At 33.2% G+C, this 20,239-nt stretch overlaps 1 protein-coding gene and 1 pseudogene across 1 annotated transcript; both read right to left on the bottom strand.

Moving 5' to 3' along the window:
* Positions 1-5,389: 5,389 nt before the first annotated feature.
* LOC113928458 (ER membrane protein complex subunit 2-like) lies at positions 5,390-6,299 on the bottom strand. Its single transcript, XM_035727535.1, has one exon. The coding sequence runs from the start codon at positions 6,281-6,283 to the stop codon at positions 5,390-5,392; it is 894 nt and encodes a 297-aa protein (XP_035583428.1). The 5' UTR covers positions 6,284-6,299.
* An 8,501-nt stretch (positions 6,300-14,800) lies between these two features.
* LOC113928457 overlaps positions 14,801-20,239 on the bottom strand; it is a 176,614-nt pseudogene continuing 171,175 nt past the window's right edge.

Genomic DNA, 20,239 nt, shown 5'->3' on the forward strand with positions numbered 1-20,239 from the left:
CCCCAAGGTACTTGAAATATTTCATTATAATATTGTATGTACATTTATATAGCATACTTGTTAATGTGAGTAGGCTAATTTCTATAGAGCAGAGCCTGTGCGTTTTCGGAATAGTTGTATGAGGAAATAGTTGTTTATCATAATGTTAAAATTGTTATTAAAATATTTTTCTTTGTTTAAAAATCATATTATATAAAGGATTAGTTATATTTTCCCAAAATATATTAGATATGTAATCTCAGAAGAAGATATTCAAATCTAAAATGTGATTCTTTGTTCAGAAAATAAATTGTAGATTAGTTGAAATTCAAGTCATGGGATAGTATCCATTTATTTGTCATGTATATTGGTCAAAGGAGGTTGGTCAACAATTTTACTCATATCTTATTAAAGGTTAATAGATGATCTAGACAATCTTCTGAATATTGAGCTCATCTCACAGTTATTAATGTTTGTATCATTATTATGTATATAAAAAGAGATTTCACAATAGTTTGTTCTATAAATTTGAAAATAAATGCAATGAATATTTTAATAGCATTTAATAGGGAAGCCCTTCAGGGATCATAAGCAGTAATTATGCTAACAAGCTTTTTAAAATTTCACAGCAGTTGAAACAAACATGAATATTTGTATCATAGTATTTTTAACTCACATTTAGAATGAAATCAATTTCTTCAAGTAAAAGCATCTACTTTTTAAATCACATATCCATTGCTTTCAGCAGAGGAAATTCTTAAATACAATTCTGAAGCTGAATAATTTTTTGTCAGATCAGTTCCTCATTTGTATCAGAATAATTCAGTAATTATCATCACATTTCAAGTGGCCATCATGTTCCACCTGGGCTATTACAGTAGTCTCCTAATTTGTCTCCCTGCTTTTAACTTTCTTTGCTCTATAGCCTATTTTCTATAAGCAGGCAGAGTTCCTTCCTAAATGTAAATATGTTCATTCCAATTCCCTGCTCAAACCCTGTAATGGATTTCCCAAATTCTTAGGATCAAAGACCTTAATTCTGTTCTGAACGTCCAATATAATCTGACCACCATTTTTTTCTGACCTCGTCGTCTGTTAACTCTTGCCACTTGTTCACTCTGCCCCAGACATACTGGCCCCCTTGATTCTTGGCCATGCCAAGAGTGCATAGTTTTTGAAAATGCTGGCTTGATTCTCTTTCTTCATGTATTTGCTAAAAATCATCCTTAAAACTTAAGAAGTTCAGCCCAAATACAACTTAATCAAAAGACTTATTTGACTACCCTAAATCAAGTTTTATCCCTACTTCACTCCATATCCTCTTACCTTATTTTCTTTTTCTTTAGAGAACTTACTGCCTAGTGATGTATTATATGTTTCTCTTTTTTTTATCTGCTTGCTCTTTACTTTCTATGTCATTACCCCTCTACAGTGTATCATGAAAACAGCGATTTTTAAATTTTATTTTGCTTTTAGTTTTATATTGTGTTGTTTTATTTCTATTCTTGTTGCACTGTCTCTAAGATTTATAATAATTCTTGGCAAAGTATGGAGTTCAACGAAAACACATTGAATGAATTAGTGCATATTATCGTGTGATTAAGCAAGATAATAGGTTCGTGAATTTTCAGCATTTCCCTCTAGTCTGCATGTTTAAAAAATTACATTTTTAAAATGTATAGGGACTGAATTAATGTAGAATTCTAAGAAAGAAAAGATACATTTAGGAAATAGTTCAGATAAAATGTTTAGGAATTTGTCCAGCAGAGATGAATTATTAATTATTTTTCAGATGCATAGAAGCATGAATAGAACTAAGTATTTATTGGGTGAATAAATAGATACATGCATAAATGCATGAACAAGAGAGAAAAGAAATAAAATGAAATACTTCATTATGGACAGATGTGTTTTGTTTCCTTTTTGCTCCATTAGTGAGGGAAAGATTCCTGCCATAGTTTATGGGGATGGCTGAACACACAACACCTGACATTGGACAGATGGGATTGACAGCTGGTTAGTCACACACGCTTACAGCCAGGGGGCAGAGGACACTGTGCCACACAGGGCCTCATGGGGGTTTCACTCTAGAGCACAGTGAACAAGCAGGGCCTACAGGAAGTAAGCTTTGTAGTAACAAAGGGGAAGATGTGATTGAGTTATTTGAATAATTCTGAGAGTTGGCAGAAAATGAAATCTGATGCTAAGGAATAAGCAGCCATTGTGCCCAGCCTCTGTGATAAGGGGATTGTTTGGCTAGGGAATCTTATCCATAAGAGAAGAGAGGGCTTAGGCCATTTATCCCCTCCAAACTTTATTAGATTTTCAGGCAGCACATAATATTTAATCTTATTTTTAGGCCCTGCACCACTAGATGTTTATGCATAAAGAGAAGTAGGAGTGAAGACTGACTCAGGATTCTGAAATGGAAGATGGCGAAAGCATCAAGTGAGAGTAATTGCATAGAAACAGGAGGGATTGAGGTATAATGTGATATGTCAATTGTGCTGTTTGCATATAAAGCTTTTGAGGTTTGATTTTGTCCAAACAAAGGTTTAGGAGTTTTCACTAGGATATTTAATTCCAATTTGAGTACCAAATTTTATTTTTATTTATTTTTTATTTTTTTAAAAGATTTTATTTATTTATTGGACAGAGAGAGACACAGCGAGAGAGGGAACACAAGCAGGAGGAGTGGGAGAGGGAGAAGCAGGCTTCCCACGGAGCAGGGAGCCTGATGGAGGGCTCAATCCCAGGACCCTGGGATCATGACCTGAGCCTAAGGCAGACGTTTAACAACTGAGCCACTCAGGCACCCCATGAGTACCAAACTTTAGTAGCATAAATAAGTAGTAGGGTTTATGATAAGCATGCGTATATGCACAATTTTAGAACATTAAAAGTAGAATTCGAACATGTTAATGTACCTATTAAGAGGCAGAAACTGTTGTGTAATTTATTTAGGGAAAAAATTAGGGGGCTTATTTTTTATCATTTTATAGATAAAGATATTAATTTTCAAGCCATCAAAATAATCTAGTCATGCTTCTGACAACTTCTATCATTTACCAAATCCAATAATCTTTCTAGCAAACCACAGTTCCCATTGTAAGTGCACTTTGAATATTTGTAGTATGTATCCAGGAGAAATTACCAAAATTTTTCAAGTATAAACTAAAAGTATCCAAATATTAAGAGAGTAAGAATATATGATACGAAGAAGAAATACTCAACCATATGTTTATTTTTCTTCAGTGGAAGAAGCTAAAGACTATGATTGGGATAAACTTGGGAGTGGGCTGAATAGGCAGTTGAATAACATGTCAGACAATCTACTTGACATTATATTATATTTGTTAAAGTATACATTTAAAAAATTTAAACATATGATGGTCATACAAATTTAAAATAAATAAATGCCAAAATTTTTCACCTGATTAATTAATGAGGGAACTAGCAGTAAGTTAAAACCAGTTCAATGATCATCTGAGGAGTTAGGTCTTTATCGGTAATTTATAAATAAATGTTAAGCTAAGAATTGTAGATACAAATTTGATTGTGAAATTAATTAATATTGTAAAGATAAAAAATTGATTAATATCTTAAAGAGCAAGAAATGTAACTTTTAGGATTATCTTTTCTTCAAGACAAAGGTGAAAAATGGTCTAATCAGTAGAAAACCAGTTAAAGATGTCAGCCCTATACTTCACTGAAAGAGCATTCAGTAATTTCTTTTGCCAATTTCCAAGTTTAGTTTACTTTTTCTGACACTTTCAATCTTTACCAAAAATATATGAAATGAATCTATGTAAATGTATTTCTCTTCATTTTACAAATGAAAAAAATAAAGCTCAAAAATTACAGAGTAAATAAGTAGAAAATATTGGATATTAATGAAAGTTAGTCCACTCATTTGTAAATCTATCATCTTTCAATTACAACAACGTTCTGCTTAAACCATTCCTAAAGGTGGACAATCACTCAGCAGAAATATATTAGAAGGAAAGCAAATACTAGATTGGTAGTTGTTTCTACAACCAATATGGATATGGAGTGAGGTTTAATATCCTCAGTATCACCTGATGACACTGTAATAATTTTAAAAGTCTACAAATTCCTAGCCATTGATCTACCCATCTTCCTGCAGCTATCTATGCATATAGTCTTCTTTCATACTACATACTATGGAAGCACTGCCCCCTGCTCCAAATATGCCCAACCCTTTCACCTGTGAATTAAAGCCCAACCTTTACTACTTACTCAAAGATACTGATGCAGAAATTCTATCTCCTTTCTCTTGCATGTCCAGTTTTTCCCCTTTCTCTCTTTAATTCCCCCACAACAAACATGATGTATCTTTATTCATCTCTAAAAGAAATTGACCTAAATTTAGCTCCAACTATGAATCTATTTTTCCTCTTCTCTTGAGAGAAAATATTCTATGAAAATATTGTCTTTGTAGTTTCAGAATTCTTTCTTATATTTGTCTTAAATCCCATCTAGAGAGGTTTTCATCCCCTCTCCACTGAAATTGCTCTTGGCAAAGTAACAAATAATGTTTAAATTGTGAAATCCACAATCTATTTCTTAGTTTTCATTTTACTTTAAATGCTTTTACCTGCTTGGATTCCAGGACACAGCATTCTTCAATATCACTTAGTTCTCTTAGTATATTTTGCTAATTCTATCTCCCTGACTTGTTAATTTAGGAGGGTTGAAGAACTCACTCTTAAAATAACATCGATAAATTTACATTTCCAGAACTCCAGTCTCTTATATCCAATGGCCTATTCAAGGTCTCAGATCACATGTCAAACTGGCATCTGAAACATAGTAAATCTAAAATGAAGCTCCAAATCTTCCCCTGTCTCTCCTGCCATCATCTCCATTTCCTACTCCTCCAATGGCTCAGCCAAAATAATTTGACATCCTTGACTTTTCTCTTTCTCTCTCATGATTTCTATTTAACCTACCAGCAAATCTTCTGTTTTATCTTCAAAATGTATCCAGAATCCAACCATATATAACTACTGTCAATACTAAAATCTTGTCCAAGCTACCATCACATTCCCATTAGATTATTCAATGACATTTTTTTTGCAAGTTGAATAAATCACATGATTTATTTATGGGATTTCTACATCAGGTTGTGGTTTAAAAGAAGTTGTATATGTGTGATATGAAGAGAATGATGTACAATCAATATGAATCTTGTTAAATCTCTCTTCTGTGGACTTTCTCCATCTTCCTGCTTAGCAATAAAAGGCATTTTTAGGTCTACATAAACATTCTTTACAATTGCCCTCTTAACAAAAAATTAGAATATAAATAGCATTAGGCATTTAGTAGTCACAGGCCAGCAAGTTCAATTGTGCAGTTGTGAAATGTAATGTGAAAGAGTTTGAAACCTTTAAGGTTGGGTGATCTGCAGTGTTTCCAACATGTCTTCAACTGCCTTAAGAGAGTATTTGGTTTCCTTCTTACTTAGACCTGCAAACTGATAAGCTCTGTTTATTTGACTAGCTGCCCAACTAGCATATTTCATGTTGTCCTTTTTTGTTTTTGCACTTGCTTTTGGATTAGAAGCAATATGACTTGCCGACACGTAAAACCCAAACAAAGCTCTCATATTTCTGTTGTTCAGTTTCAGTGCCTGAGCAAAATACTTTCTTGAAAGTTCAAGGTTTTCAAGTCCACCCTGGGTATATTTAACTTCAGCATACTGCTGACAGTATAAGTGGTTGTGTGGATTAGTCATCATTAGCTCCTCTAAACAAAAGGCTACTTTAGCATAGTCATGTTCATTGATATAAAGTTCTGCAAGTTCATGCCAAGCTTCTTGGTCCCCAACAAATTGTTCCAGATACTCATTCAGTTCCCGAATGGCCTCCACATTTTTCCCCCGGGCTTTTCGAATGGCAATCTTACGCTTTCTTGCAGCAGTGTTAGTTGGATCTTCTTGTAAAATTCTATCATATAGTTGTATAGCATCATCATATCTTTCCATGGCCTCAAATCTCATGCCAGTTAGTCTCTTGACTCTGTGACTGCCAGGGAACTGTCTTCTCAACTCCTGAAGACAAAACAATGCCAAGTCATCTCGACCATAGTCTAGGGCTGCAATCATCACTTGCTCATATATGATCCAAATATCATCTCCAAGCTTAGAAGTATATTCATTAATTAATTCCTCTCCAACTTCCACAATTTGCTCACTGTTTCGTGAGTTTTCTTCTCTCCATTTTCTCATTTTATCTCGCATTTCTTCCCAAGTGACATCGTAAAGCTCTGAGACCTTCGCCATCTTCTCAGAACCTGGAGGCAGGGCTATTCAATGACATTTTAACCTGCCTCCCAGCTTCAATTTTTCTTCCCCTTTAATTTATTCTCAATGAAACATCCAGAGAAGATCCTCATATATGCTATTTCTCCATTCAAAATCCTTAATTGAATTTCTATGTCAAGGACTTTCCACCAAAGTCTTTATAATGTTTGACAAGACCTTACATCAACTGACCTTTCATTATCTCTCAGGTGTCTTTCTACTTCTCAGACTCTCACTTGCTCTGTCTTTTTCCTTATCAATCTTCTGTTTTTTTACTAGAAAACTGCAGGAATGAATGCAACTCAGGGTATTAGTATAGGTTTTTCTCTTTAATGAAACTCGATTTCCCCAGTTATCTACATGGTTTATTCCCAAACTTAATTTCTGTATTTATTCTAATATGATTTCTGTTGGAGTTGTTTTTCCTAACAACAGTATTTTAAAAATAAACATTCTTATTTCCTATACCATCATCCCTGAATTATTTTTTCCATTAATCACTATTAAGATCCTTTACATTTCAATCAATATGTTTTAATATCTGTATCCTTTATTTGAATATAAGATGTCTTCGTATAGAAATTTTGTCCTCTATTTTTAACTCTCCCTCCTCAATCTCATAAAATAGTTCCTGAATTCTTAGCATGTAATAGACATTCAATACGCATTTGTTCACTAAGATAATGAACAATGAATAGATGAATAGCATCTGATCAATAGGTTATAGGTGCTTGTTAAACAATTTTCTCTTTTTTCTTGGCCCTTCATTCCAAACCAGATCAACCTTCCTATGATTTATTGATTCTAGATATTGTTCAACTTTCCAAGATCAGAATGACAGTAGATCTAAGAAAGATACATACATAACCTCTACTGCAAATTACTTTAATTTTTTTCTCAATGACATTTATATGCATACCAAATCTTTTTGACATGAATCTAAAGGAATTATTTTCTAATAATTATTTAAAATATTATAACATGCTGCCTAACATATTGACACTACTAGAAAGATAGAAAAACCTACTATGGATTCTAAAGTCTTGTTCTCTCTTTTAAGGAACGTGCTAAAATCAAGGTGCTGGCAGGGATGCATTCCTTTCTGGAGGCTCTAGAGAAGAATCCATTTCCTTGCCTTTCCTAGCTCTACAGGCTGCCCATATTCCTTGGATCCTTAACATTTTATTCTTCAATGTTAACGATAGCCAGTTCAGTCTTTCCAATGATGTCATCTCTTTCTTTCTGACTCTTCTACCTCCATCTTCCCCATTTTAGAATCTTTGTGATTACATTGTGTCCACATGGATAAATCCAGATAATATCCTTTATCCTTCACTTTAAGGTGAAATGATTAGCAACTTTAATTCCATTATAATCTTGATTCCCCTTTGCCAAGTGACAGAATGTATTCACAGATTCCAAGAATTAGATGTATACATCTTTAGGGGATCATTCTGATTATTACATCTATAAATAGCAAAAATATCAACTATGTTTGGCTAGAAATGCAAGTTATTGCACCCATTCAAGTTCTACTCCTTCAGAATCTTTGAGGGTGGGGCCCAGGATTCTGTTTTACCAAGCTCTCCAAGTCATTTTTAGTCACACTAAATTTTGGGAAATGATGGTTTAGGAGACACAAATCAAGAATAAGTGACTTTCTTTGTCTCATAAGAATTAACATCCTAAACTAAAAACATTTAAAGATATTAACTTATGTATTTTAGATATTTTTTCCAGCTCTCCCTTCCTTGCTTTTGCATTGCTCAATAGTCTACTACCAAATCGTCAAATGAGTTGCTGTTGCTATAGCTCTTTCTCTGACCACCTTCCATTCTCTGGTTTGTGGACATTAAATTTCTTTCCTTCCTCTCTTCTCACCCATTCCAGGGTCATCACTGCTGCTCTTACTCTCTCAAACCAAGATTACACCATGCCAATGCTTCTGGAAAATGAACAGTATTGGGGATTTCTAATCCAGAGTCTGGTTATTGCTATCACCTTTCTGAATATTGGTTTTGTCATTTCAATCTCTACTGCCAGGGAGCTGTAGTGCATTTTATGAATTGTAGCTGGGCATATCAATATTTTTTTCCTGATGGAAATATCCAAGAAACCAGGTAAAATCACAATTCAAATTCCATTAAATGTTTGTTTTAAAAAATCTGTTGTAAGAATTCTACCATTTATTATATAAAAAGTGACTTATAAGATTATTACAACAAAGATTACAGTTTTAAATAAAACTGAAGAAACAAAATTGCTTTCCTACTTTGCCACTTTTTCTCATGTCATCAGATATTTATTATCTAATTACATATTAGGTAGCATTATTTTTCTTTATCACTCAGGTAGAGACATTGATTCAAATCCTTTCTCAGATATATATTGGTTTCAATTCTTTCTCAAAATAAATTGTTATCTCTGTGACATTAGGCAAAAGGTTTAGGATCTGCAGGAATCTGGGAGGCAGAGACCAGTCAATATTCACATAAAGCCCTCCCTGTCTATGAATTATTTACTAAATGTAGGGCCAAGTAATACTTCACACTGATGTTCTTGCTGACTGAAAAGGAAATCCCCAAATATTCATAAAAGTCCAGAGCATCTATCCTGCTTAGCATTCTGAGTGAAGGGATATCTGTCACAGCCTGTGCTGAATGGATTCCTTGCTTATATTATGAAACAAACACATTTATGACTCAACCCCTGTATGATATTATTCCTTCAAAAAATTTGGGGCCTGATGTAATATCTAATAAAAACAATAATAACATAGTTCAGGGAATATTCCTAGCTTTTTTTCTGGGAAAAAATAAGCTTGATATCTAACCAGAGGATCTTTAACCCAGAAACATAGATCATGGAACACTTTATGTAAAAACAGCAGAAAAGGGGTTTAGTTATTTTACCCCGTCTAATATCCACTGGCAAAAAAGTTATTCTGGTGTCTTGAATTTTCCGGAGCCTACATCAAGTTTCTTTTCTTTCTTTTTTTTTTTTAATCAAGTTTTTTAAATACCCTTACATTCTATTCTTCCACAGATGATATAGAACTAAGATCAACCTCATGAAGTTATTTTGAAAAATAAATGAAATAATGATGTACATAAAACCCTCAGTGGATTACACGACCTACATAAACTCCTCAGTAAATTGCAATGGGAATGAGATAATATATCATTATTTACATAATTAATGTCTTTATTTTTTATCTTATTTTTATGTTTTTAACTATTATTTAATTTTAAAATTATATATATTTAAGGTGTACAACATGACATTATACATATACATAATGAAATGATTATTACAGTCAAACTAATGAACATACCCTCTCACATATTTATATACAAATGGAAACAGGTATATGATCAACTCCACTAATCATCAGAGAAACACAAATCAAAACCACAATGATAGATCACCTTACACCTGTTAAAATAGCTACTATCAAAAACTTAAAAATAAATAAAATAAAATATAGTGAGTGTTGTGAAGGCAATGAAACTCTTGTGTATACTGTTGATGAGAACATAAATTGGTAGAGCCCTTATAGAAAACAGTATGAAGGTTACTTAAATAATTTAAAATTGAACTACCATATGATCCAGTAATCTCTCTTCTGTGTATATACTCAAAGGAACTAAAACCAGTACTTTGAGGAGATATCTGTTTTTATTATTTTAACATGGCAGTCTACATTTAATTCCATGACTTTTGTCACTGGATCCTTCTTTCTTTTCTTTCTTTTTTTAGATTTTATTTATTTATTTTACAGAGAGAGAGTGCGCACAAGCAGGGGGGACAGCAGGCAGAGGGAGAAGCAGGCTCCCCGCTGAGCAGGGAGCCCTCCATGGGGCTCTGATCCCATGGGATCATGATCTGAGGCGAAGGTAGATGCTTAATTGACTGAGCCACCCAGGTCCCCCGGATCCTTCTTTCTATGGAGATTTTAGATAATTAGGTAAAAGAATAAAATAGAGAATTTAGGAGTTGAAGTCATTGACCTTAAAAAAGATATTAATTCCTAATATCTCCATTTTTCTTGTTTTCTAAATTGAAACAGAAAAACAACACAAACAAATAAAAAAACAAAGTGATCTACCTTTTTTTTTTTTAACACAATTTGGAGACTCTTCAGTAAGTACTTGTTATAACACCATTTTCCCCTTTCCATTCAATTAGATCCCAGCCTTCTGCACTGGGGGCATCTCTATCCAACACTTTTTATCACTTTACTCCTGTTAGTTGACACCATGTTTCCTCTCACCACTCCTGAAGTCGTTTTTGAAATATATTTTGAGTGCTATAAAACACAGCATGCAATTGTTTAAACACGAAGAGCAACTACTTTCTCATTCAGGGATCTTTGGTGGTTCAAAATATGTGCTTAATTTTAAAGAATTCAATGGGATGTGCTTTTTAAAAAAAAATGGGTTTCCCTCTCTGTGATAAGTGCACATTTCCTTAAACACACACACATACACACACTAAGAAAATATCATAGGAGAGTAATCTCATTTGAATGTCTATTTTGTCATATCTGACAGATAATCATACTCCAATTTTGTACTTCTCTATATTGTTTAGGGTATTCTGTGACAGTAATGGGAACTCCATGGAAAACCAAGACAGTGATATCAAATCCTGAGTTACCATGGTAAGATAAATGATACAAATAAAACGAGCTGAGAGAAATAAATGTTTAATTATCTAATATCTTGTGATAAATATTTAGAAATAAAACATAAACCAGAAAAAAGCATGTCTTCATATAAGCCAATATATTACCAAGTCAATACATAAAGAAAATAGTTTTTTTTTTTCACAGACATCAACAACATTAGTGGCAAATAATTGATTTTCTTAAAAGTTCTTTGCTTTCAAGTTATTAAAAATTTGAACAAAAAGGTTCACATTTCAAAAGAAAATGAGAAAATTGTTTTTGTCTACTCTACACATTCATTCAAAATGAAGGGTTATCAACTGGTATGTTTTTGTGTATGTGGTAGCTGTCTTCCCTACTATAGTGCATGATCTTGGAGGGTGGAAATGATTTATTCTTATTTGCTACTGAGTCTACAACCAGAAAGAGTAAATGGAATATTTTTAACTAAATAATAGACAATATTTTTTTTTCTTACTTGAAAAACTGTAAGGAATTACTAGGATTCTAAAATTTAAACTGTTCCCTAATCTAGGCAACCCTTGGGCAACCTAGGCCTTAAAAATATCCTAACTTTCTGCCTCTTCCTTTCTCTACCTCAAACCTATCTTCCCAATTTTCAGTTGATTTAGCCTATGTCTCTCTATATTTTCATATGACAATTAGTCAACCTGTTGTAGCTGTGACATTATTATTTAGGTTTAACTTCAATCACCAGTTGTTTATTTTTGATAATTATGTTTGATCTCCTTTCCAATAGATTTTTCCCTTTGAATAGGAGGTTTTAGGTTTACACTGACAAAATAAGGTTATATAGTCATCAGATGTGAAACATCAATGTATATTCTTACAGCTAAATTTTGCAATTACATACTTTTTCATATTTTTAAATACTTAGGAAATAAGCCATTAAATTAAAGCATATGTCCTACTTTTTTCTGGGTCATAACTATCCATTGCATTGTCCATGGTTTGACATTTCAGGAGAAAATTAAAGCAATACCTTTTGATACTGGATTTTTGTGAAAGCAGATTGATATTTGTCAAGTTCCGTGTTACATCTCCATAAGACAGCACCTTTGCTGGCACATATTTGATCCTCCATAAATACTCAATAATTGAATGACTTTAATTATTCTCCCTTCAGTGCATCATTTGGTGCAACCCTTCAATGCACTGCTAGAACTGCCGTACAGAGGGATGAGGAACAGCAGGATATGGCTGGAGAAAAGGAGCCAAATCCAAAAATCTGTTAGGGTAAGAATGTTCTGGCAGATTCCACTTGTAGGTCTACAAGAAATTGTATAGAACTAAATATGTTTAAAAGTATCAGGTGGAGATTTTTGAACTAGGCAGGAAAAACATTCAGTTTAGAAAGTCAGGGAAGGTCAAAAAAACTACCAATCTGTCTGCCCTCTGTTTTAGTTTACTTAGGTATTTAGTTTGACCAAAACCACTGAGATTTGCATGATGGAAAAATAATCTTCAGAAAAATAAGATGAAGTGAGATCATTTCCCAAATTACACATTTGGATCTGTCAAATTACATGTTTGGACCTATACTTTTAGGTGGCGCAAAAAAAAAAAAGTCACATAAATGAGTACATCAATACCAGCCCAGTCATAGAAATGAGTCCAATTCTTCATTATATTGTGATTTTTAAATGAGATTTTGTGAGATTTTAATATGGGTCCTCATAAAGATAATAGTAAAGGTAGTAAACTTTAACATAAATAAATAACTATCACTATTGACAGAAATAGCAATATTCAGATATAAAGGCAAGGTTTCTGATAAACCGTGAGATAGCAAACTGTTTAATCTCTGTGCTTCCAACCAAATTAAATTTAACAAATTTAAAATTTCTATTGAAAAGCAATTCATATTTAGGGTTTTCTATATTAATGAAGGGTAAAGAAATAGGAACCAAATGCGTATCAGTGAAAGCATTTCCATTGGGGGTTAAAATATACAATCCATGTTAGTAGTCTTCCATGATTATCTAGTTTAATTCAAAAACAAAGGGTGAAAATATATTAAAACAACATTTTCAAGACATTGGCAATAAGACAATGGAGACATTGATCTAGCCATAGAAAACAAACAATGTGAGTCCTACAATTGCCCCAGGCTATTGCCCTGTGAATACATTACAATCATAAGACAGAAGAATAAAAAGCAGATCATAAAGCAGGGAGAAGAACTCAGTCAGAGGCTGACAGATTCCCAAAGTGAGGTTATGTAACAGAGATTGCAGGGAGGCAAAGGTACTTGAGTTTGCAAGGCAGAGTGTCAGAGAAGAGAGAAATGAACAGAGAGAGAAATCTAAAGATCTACAGCAGGTCTCCCTCGAGGAGTTGGCAGTGTATAGATCAATACAGGCACGTGAGGCGACTACTCTAATTTGCAGAAAGAACATCCATTAAAAATTAGAGAATTTTAGGAAAGCTCGTGATCACGGCCCCTAGGTAGAGCATTCAGAAGGATCTCAGAGGAGAATAATTGGACCTAGACTACAGCCTGTTCTGGTCCCACCTAACACACTTTAAAAGCAAATCTCAAAAGAATCAGTTTCCAGGTAACTTAACTACACTTCTAAATGAAGTTCAATAGCACTTAAAGGAGTACAAAAAAAAAAAAAAAATCCCCTGCAACTAACAAGGTGCAAAGCTCATAGTATCTGCCATCTAATCAAAACTTTTTTTTAAAAGGTTTTATTTATTTATTTATTTGAGAGAGTGAGAATGAGAGAGAGAGCACATGAGGGGGGGGGAGGGTCAGAGGGAGAGGCAGAGTCCCCGCTGAGCAGGGAGCCCGATGCGGGACTCGATCCCGGGACTCCAGGATCATGACCTGAGCCGAAGGCAGTCGCTTAACCAACTGAGCCACCCAGGCGCCCCCATCTAATCAAAACTTAATGGACATGTAAAAAGAGCAGAAAAATATAACCCATATAAGGAAAAAAAAAAAAGCAAATGAATTGAAACAGACCAAGACTGAAACTGATGTTAACATTTTTATAACTTGCTTCATATGTTCAAAATGTCAGATAAAATATTGAACATGTTTAGTATAGGTATGGAATATATAAAAAAAATCAAATTGGTAGAGATGTAATGGATGTAGTTGGAGTACATGGACGATTGAAATAACAAAAGGAGAAGACAGAGAGAGAAACAAAATAAATATTTAAAAACATAATAACCAAAAAATGTCTAAATTTGATCAAAACTGTAGACTCACAAATCCAAGACTTTCAAAGAAACCCAACCACAAGACACATGAAGATAGGGGCGCCTGGGTGGCTTGGTCGGTTAAGCGTCTGCCTTCAGCTCAGGTCATGATCCCAGGGTCCTGGGACTTAGCCCCACGTCAGGTTCCCTGCTCTATGGGGAGCCTGCTTCTCCCTCTCCTTTTGCCTCTTCCCCTGCTTGTGCTGTCTCTCGCTATCTCTGTCACTATCTGTCTCTCTCTACCAAATAAATAAATAAAATCTTTAAAAAAAAAAAAGGAAACATGAAGATAACCACACAAAGGATCATCATGGAGCTGCCACACCAATCCCTGAACCACCAACCTCTGTATATTTTATGTATGTTTTTTACTAATAAATCCTATTAGGCATCATTAATCAACACTTTCCCAATCATGACCCTTATATTTCTCTAACTATTATCCTGTTTGACAGAAAGTTTATATGGGAGATTTCTTTTTCTTAATCTAGTTTGAAAGATTTTTCAATTGTTTTATGACCAGGAACCTGTATTTTTGCCTACTATTCGTAGTTTCATGTTTCAGCCGCACTATTTTATTTTTCTGTTATGTATTAGATCCATCTTATGCCTTGTTTTGGATCTTCGACCTCATTGATTTTGACTTTTTTTCCATTAGATAACCTGTTCATTTCAGGTCCATCTGCGTCCTCTAAGACATTCCCCTCTCCAACTATGCCAATCACTTGCAGAATCTGATGAAATACTGCAATACAAGGACTGGGATCTGGCTTCTTGGCAGCTGTGAAGGGAAAAGTGATATAACCCCAAATTTCAGGAGTAACAATTCCCTGATGAGCAACTGTCAACCAATGGGGGTGGGGGACAAAAAAGGGAACTTCAAAAACATGTCTTCTCCATCATGCTGTCTAAAGGAAGACTTGTTTCTCTACGCCTGTCCAGTGATGTTCTGCTGGGCTGAGGAGACATGCTATGTCTCTAAGTGAAGCAGTGGTCACCTGGAATACATCACTTGTTATGTTCTCCAATCCATTCAAGACTGACTTCCTTTTTTCTTCACTTTCCCTGCTTAGATTTTACACCTCCCAAAAAAGCATCGCTCCTTGAGCTTTGCTTCAGGCCAAACACAATGTTGCTCGAAGTTTATTCTAAAGTTTTAGTGTGGGGGTGTGTGTGTGTGTCTTTAATCTCTGATTATTTGAGATCTATAACCTATTTTACACCTTTTACTTCTTTACATTTTGTATGTATTGAAATATGTTGTATTAAAATGCAATATTCTCAAGGTATAGAGATAATAGTCATTTCAATTTTTTTTAAAAAATAAGAAAAGAGGAGAAAATACAACTCAGAGTTAAATACGATTAAATTTTTAGCATATTTCCTTCCAGTCATTTTTCTGTATGTGTGTAAGTGTGTGTTAAATGGAGATGTATTTCCTGATAAAATTTCTATTATTCAATGTAGAGCTTATTTTTCTATTTAACAATATACGGTAATTGTTATTACATACTATTAAATATGCCTTCAATACATGATTAAAATTTTATTTCATAAAGTGGAAAGGTCCTTAATTATGCATAAGGTGAATATCAGACTTTGTATGTGTGTGTGCACGAATCAGTTCTGGACAAAAATATCATACTGTTTTTCATACTTCTCATTAGGATAATTTATCTAAAATTGGTTCACTTGGTCAACGATTAAATGTTATGTCTATTCTTCAAACTCTTAATACATGTAAAGTACATTTAAAAGAATATTTTCAGTTTATAGGTAATATTCTATCTTATACATATAAGGAATGAGTATATTTTAGATTTAGTATATATTTTATATTTCCATGATTATTTATACTTCATGTACTGTGGCCTATTTGTACTGATTTAAATCTTTACTTTCTATTTGCTGGTTACCAATAGTCTCAGCCTTATGTGTTTCTATAAATTATGCATAAATTAAGGACAATAAACTATAAGAGGAATATATTCTAATAATAATATTTGAGTTTGAGACAACGCTGTAGCTCTGTAAAGATTTTACATAAAGCTCACAAATTCTTACAATAATCTTATAATACGTATAAATACCAGGGAAATTAAGGCATCAAACAGTAAATAAATATGAAAAGTCAGCATTAGAATATTCTGATTCATTGGTCAAGTCTACATATTAAATATTCTCAGAGTCTTTTTCTTTCAAAGATGAGTTATAAATGTAATTACCTTTAAATATGAAAATATGCAAAAGTAATTTGGTTGGAAGCACAGAGATTCAACAGTTTGCTATCTCATGGTTTATCAGAAACCTTGCCTTTATATCTGAATATCGCTATTTCTGTCAATAGTGATAATGTTATTTATTATACTCCTTATTATGGTGAGTAATAACAGATGTAGTCTCATTTATATTTTCACTGTTAAAACAACTACAGTAATTTTGCTGTGGAAAATATACTCCATCATGCTGGCAAGGAAAAAATAATCAAGATCACACACATTTTTGGCCTCTTAATTCACATATTAGTGTGGGATAGCCAGTGAAAAGCATATATCTTTGGAGGAGCTTGTGGCTCAATTTTGACATTTTAAAATGACATTTTAATATATTCAAAGGAAAACACCTGGGCAAGCTGTTAGAGTCAGGCTAGCTCAGTCCACAATAGTCAAGTGTAGGATTTTTTTTTTCATTTATGCAAAGTACCAAAACAAGAAAAAAAATATCATGCTATAAATCAGGAATGTGTTTATTCTTGTTGGGGTGGTGAAGGAGTGGCGGTGACAGTCAGAGGTGAAAAGAGGGGTTCTTAAGTACCGGTAAAATTTTATATTCCAATCTGTGTGCTCTTACAGGTGTGCTCAGTTTGTAAAAATTCATCATCTATGTACTGATAAATACTTTCCTCTATGTATATTTATATTTCAATAAAAAGTTAAAATTAAAAAAAAAAGATGACACAATGAGCCCCAGGGCATTTTTCAGTACTTGCAGTGTTTGTATCAATAGCCTATGCTCTTACAACCTGTCATAACATGCTCATAATGAAAGTTTCTCAAAATGGAGATCAGGAGGGCTTTGGTAATATTTGCAAATTTGAATGTTTCCTTTCAAGAATGAAATTCTTGCTGCTCTCCACTATAACTATGTTTATATGCAGTACTACTAAGGTTTGGTCCATGCTGGAACACCTCTTATTATCTCTATCACAAGGTTAAGATATTGTTCTATATTTCTCTCTGTGCCTTGTTAAATAGTATCATGGTGAAACTTCCAATAATCTTCCACATCAGCAGTACTTCTACGATGAAGAATATGGTTTTGAATCACAGTGTATATAACACAAAGATATTTGTGGTTTACAATGTCTGGGTAGTTTTTGTTTATTTGTTTTACCTATTTTTAAACAAATAGTTGGAAAAATAGTCCAAGTAAATCTGTATATCTTTCATCTAGATCCACCAAAGGTTGATATTTTGTTATACATGTTCTATCATCCATCTATTTATTATCTATTATCTATCTATCTATCTATCTATCTATCTATCTATCATCTATCATCTATCTCATCCATCCATTTCTCTCTAAATAAATGGAAAAATATTATTATTATTCCACTTGAAAATATTTCCATGAATTTAACATAGGATCTTTCCCAGATCCAAAGTCATTCTTTTTCAAAAGCACAGAAAATTTAACAGTCATCTAACACAGACACAGTGGTATTTTATAATTTACGATCCATACTCAAATTTTGCTACTTATCTTAATAATATGCTTTAGAGCATTTTCTCCCAATCTAGCATACGATCTAGGATTACTCATTTTGTATTTAGTTGTTAGGTCTATTTGGTATTTAAGTTGGAAAAGTTCTTAACACTTTTATTTTTCTCTCATGAAATAGACATTTGTGAAAAGTACAAAACAATTTGCTTGGTAGAATGCTTATTAATTCAGTATCTGATTGTTTTCTCATAATTGGATGTCGATTTTCCTTTTTTGGAATGATACTGAATAAGTGATACAAAATCCTATCCTGCTTATATATTTTGAGGAAGTACTGGATATCAAATTGTCTCATTATATTTATATAGTATTTGGTCATTTGGCTAAGGTAGCATCCATCAGATCTCTCTTTTCTAAGATTATATTTTACTTGTAATTAATTAATTGTCTGTGACTGGTTATTTTTCAAAACATAAAAATACAAGGGATTTGAAGTGAACTAAAATACTGGATGTGGATTTCATCCTCTTTGATTATTTTTATTGTGGTGAAAAGCATATAAAATGAAATTTACCTTCTTAACAAAATTTTAAGTGTACAGTATGCTATTGTTACCTATATACACATTGATGTATAGCAGACCTCTAAAATATGTCTATCTTGCATGAATAAAGCTCTATACCCATTCAAAAGAACTCCCCATTTTCCGTTTCCCCCAATCCCTGGAAAACACAATTCTACTTTCTAATTTATGAGTTTGAATACTTTAGATGGCTCATATAATTGGCATCTTACAACATTTGTCCCTCTCTGACTGGCTTATTTCACTTAGCATAATGTTCAAGTTTCATCCACGCTGTAGTGTGAGATGAGATTTCCTTTTTAAAGGCTGAATAGTATTCCATAGTATATATATATGGAATTCATATATATATATATATATAATTTCCTTTTTCATCTGTTAATGGAAATTTCAATTGTTTCTACCTTTGATTATTGTGAATAATGATGCAATGAACATGGGAATGTGCCTATCGCTTTGAGAGCCTGTTTTCAATTTTTTGGATAAGTGCCCAGAAGTGGGATTGCAGAATATATGATAGTTATATTTTTAATTTATGAAGAATCTCCATCCAGTTTTCCATAGCACATGTATCATTTTACCTTCCTACTAACAATGAACAGGAGTTTCAATATCTCCACACTTGTTATTTTAATTCCTCACTCTGTCTTTCTCTTTCTTTTTGATAATGGTCATCTTCTAGGTGTGAGATAATAGTCCAATATCCTTTGATTTGCATTTCCTTGGTGACTAGTTATGTTGACCATATATCTCTTTCATATACCTCTTGGTTAATTGTATGTCTTCTTTGAAGAAATGTCTATTCAAGTCCATTGTCCATTTTTTAGTTCGGTTATTTGTTTTTTTGTTGTTTTTTTTTAGGGTTTTGTTCTGTCTTGCTATTGAGTTGCAAGAGTTCCTTATTTATTTTGGAAATTAACCCTTATCAGATATGTGGTTGGCAAATATTTGTTTCACATTTCATAGGTTAGCTTTCACTTTGTTGATTCTTTCCTTTGCTGTGCAGTAATGTTTTAGTTTGATGTAGTCCCACTTGTTTATTTTTATATTTCTCGCCTGTGCTTTTGGTATCATATCCATGAAATCATTGCTAAGAGCAATGTTATGAACTATGTTTTTTTCTAGGAGTTTCAGTCTTTAGAGTCTTACATTTAAATGTTTACTCTATTTTGGGTTAATTTTAAGTATGGTATAATATAAAGGTCTGATTTCATTATTTTCTTGTGGATATCCAGTTTTCCTAAAACCATTTGTTTAAGAAACTATCCTTTCCCCATGGTGTAGAACTGGCATCCTTGTGGGAGATATATATATATATATACATATACATATACATATATACTTATTTCTGGGCTCTCTATTCTGGTGTATTTGTTTGTATGTTTGTATGTATGCCACTACCATATTGTTTTGGTTACTGTAGTTTTGTTTAATGTTTTGAAATCAGGAAGTATAACTCCAGCTTTGTTCTTCATCATTGACATTGTTTTGGCTATTTGGTATCTTCTGTGGCTCATATAAATTTTAGGATTGTTATTTCTATTTCCAGAAAAAATGTCATTGGTATTTTGATAGAGATTTTATAGGGATAGCCCCCAGTAGATCTCATACTGTAATCTCTGAGAGAGTGGATATGTTTGCTTATATGGTAAAGATTTGCTGATGTAATGATGATCACTAATCAAGGACCTTAAAATAGGTAAGCTGTCCTGGTGGGCCCTTCATA

This window comes from Zalophus californianus, chromosome 5 (assembly GCF_009762305.2).
Source record: "Zalophus californianus isolate mZalCal1 chromosome 5, mZalCal1.pri.v2, whole genome shotgun sequence".
Classification (NCBI taxonomy): domain Eukaryota; kingdom Metazoa; phylum Chordata; class Mammalia; order Carnivora; family Otariidae; genus Zalophus; species Zalophus californianus.

What these genes read in the sequence shown, in the direction of transcription:
- LOC113928458 (XM_035727535.1), bottom strand. Translation starts at nt 6,283, where the DNA reads ATGGCGAAGGTCTCAGAGCTTTACGATGTCACTTGGGAAGAAATGCGA.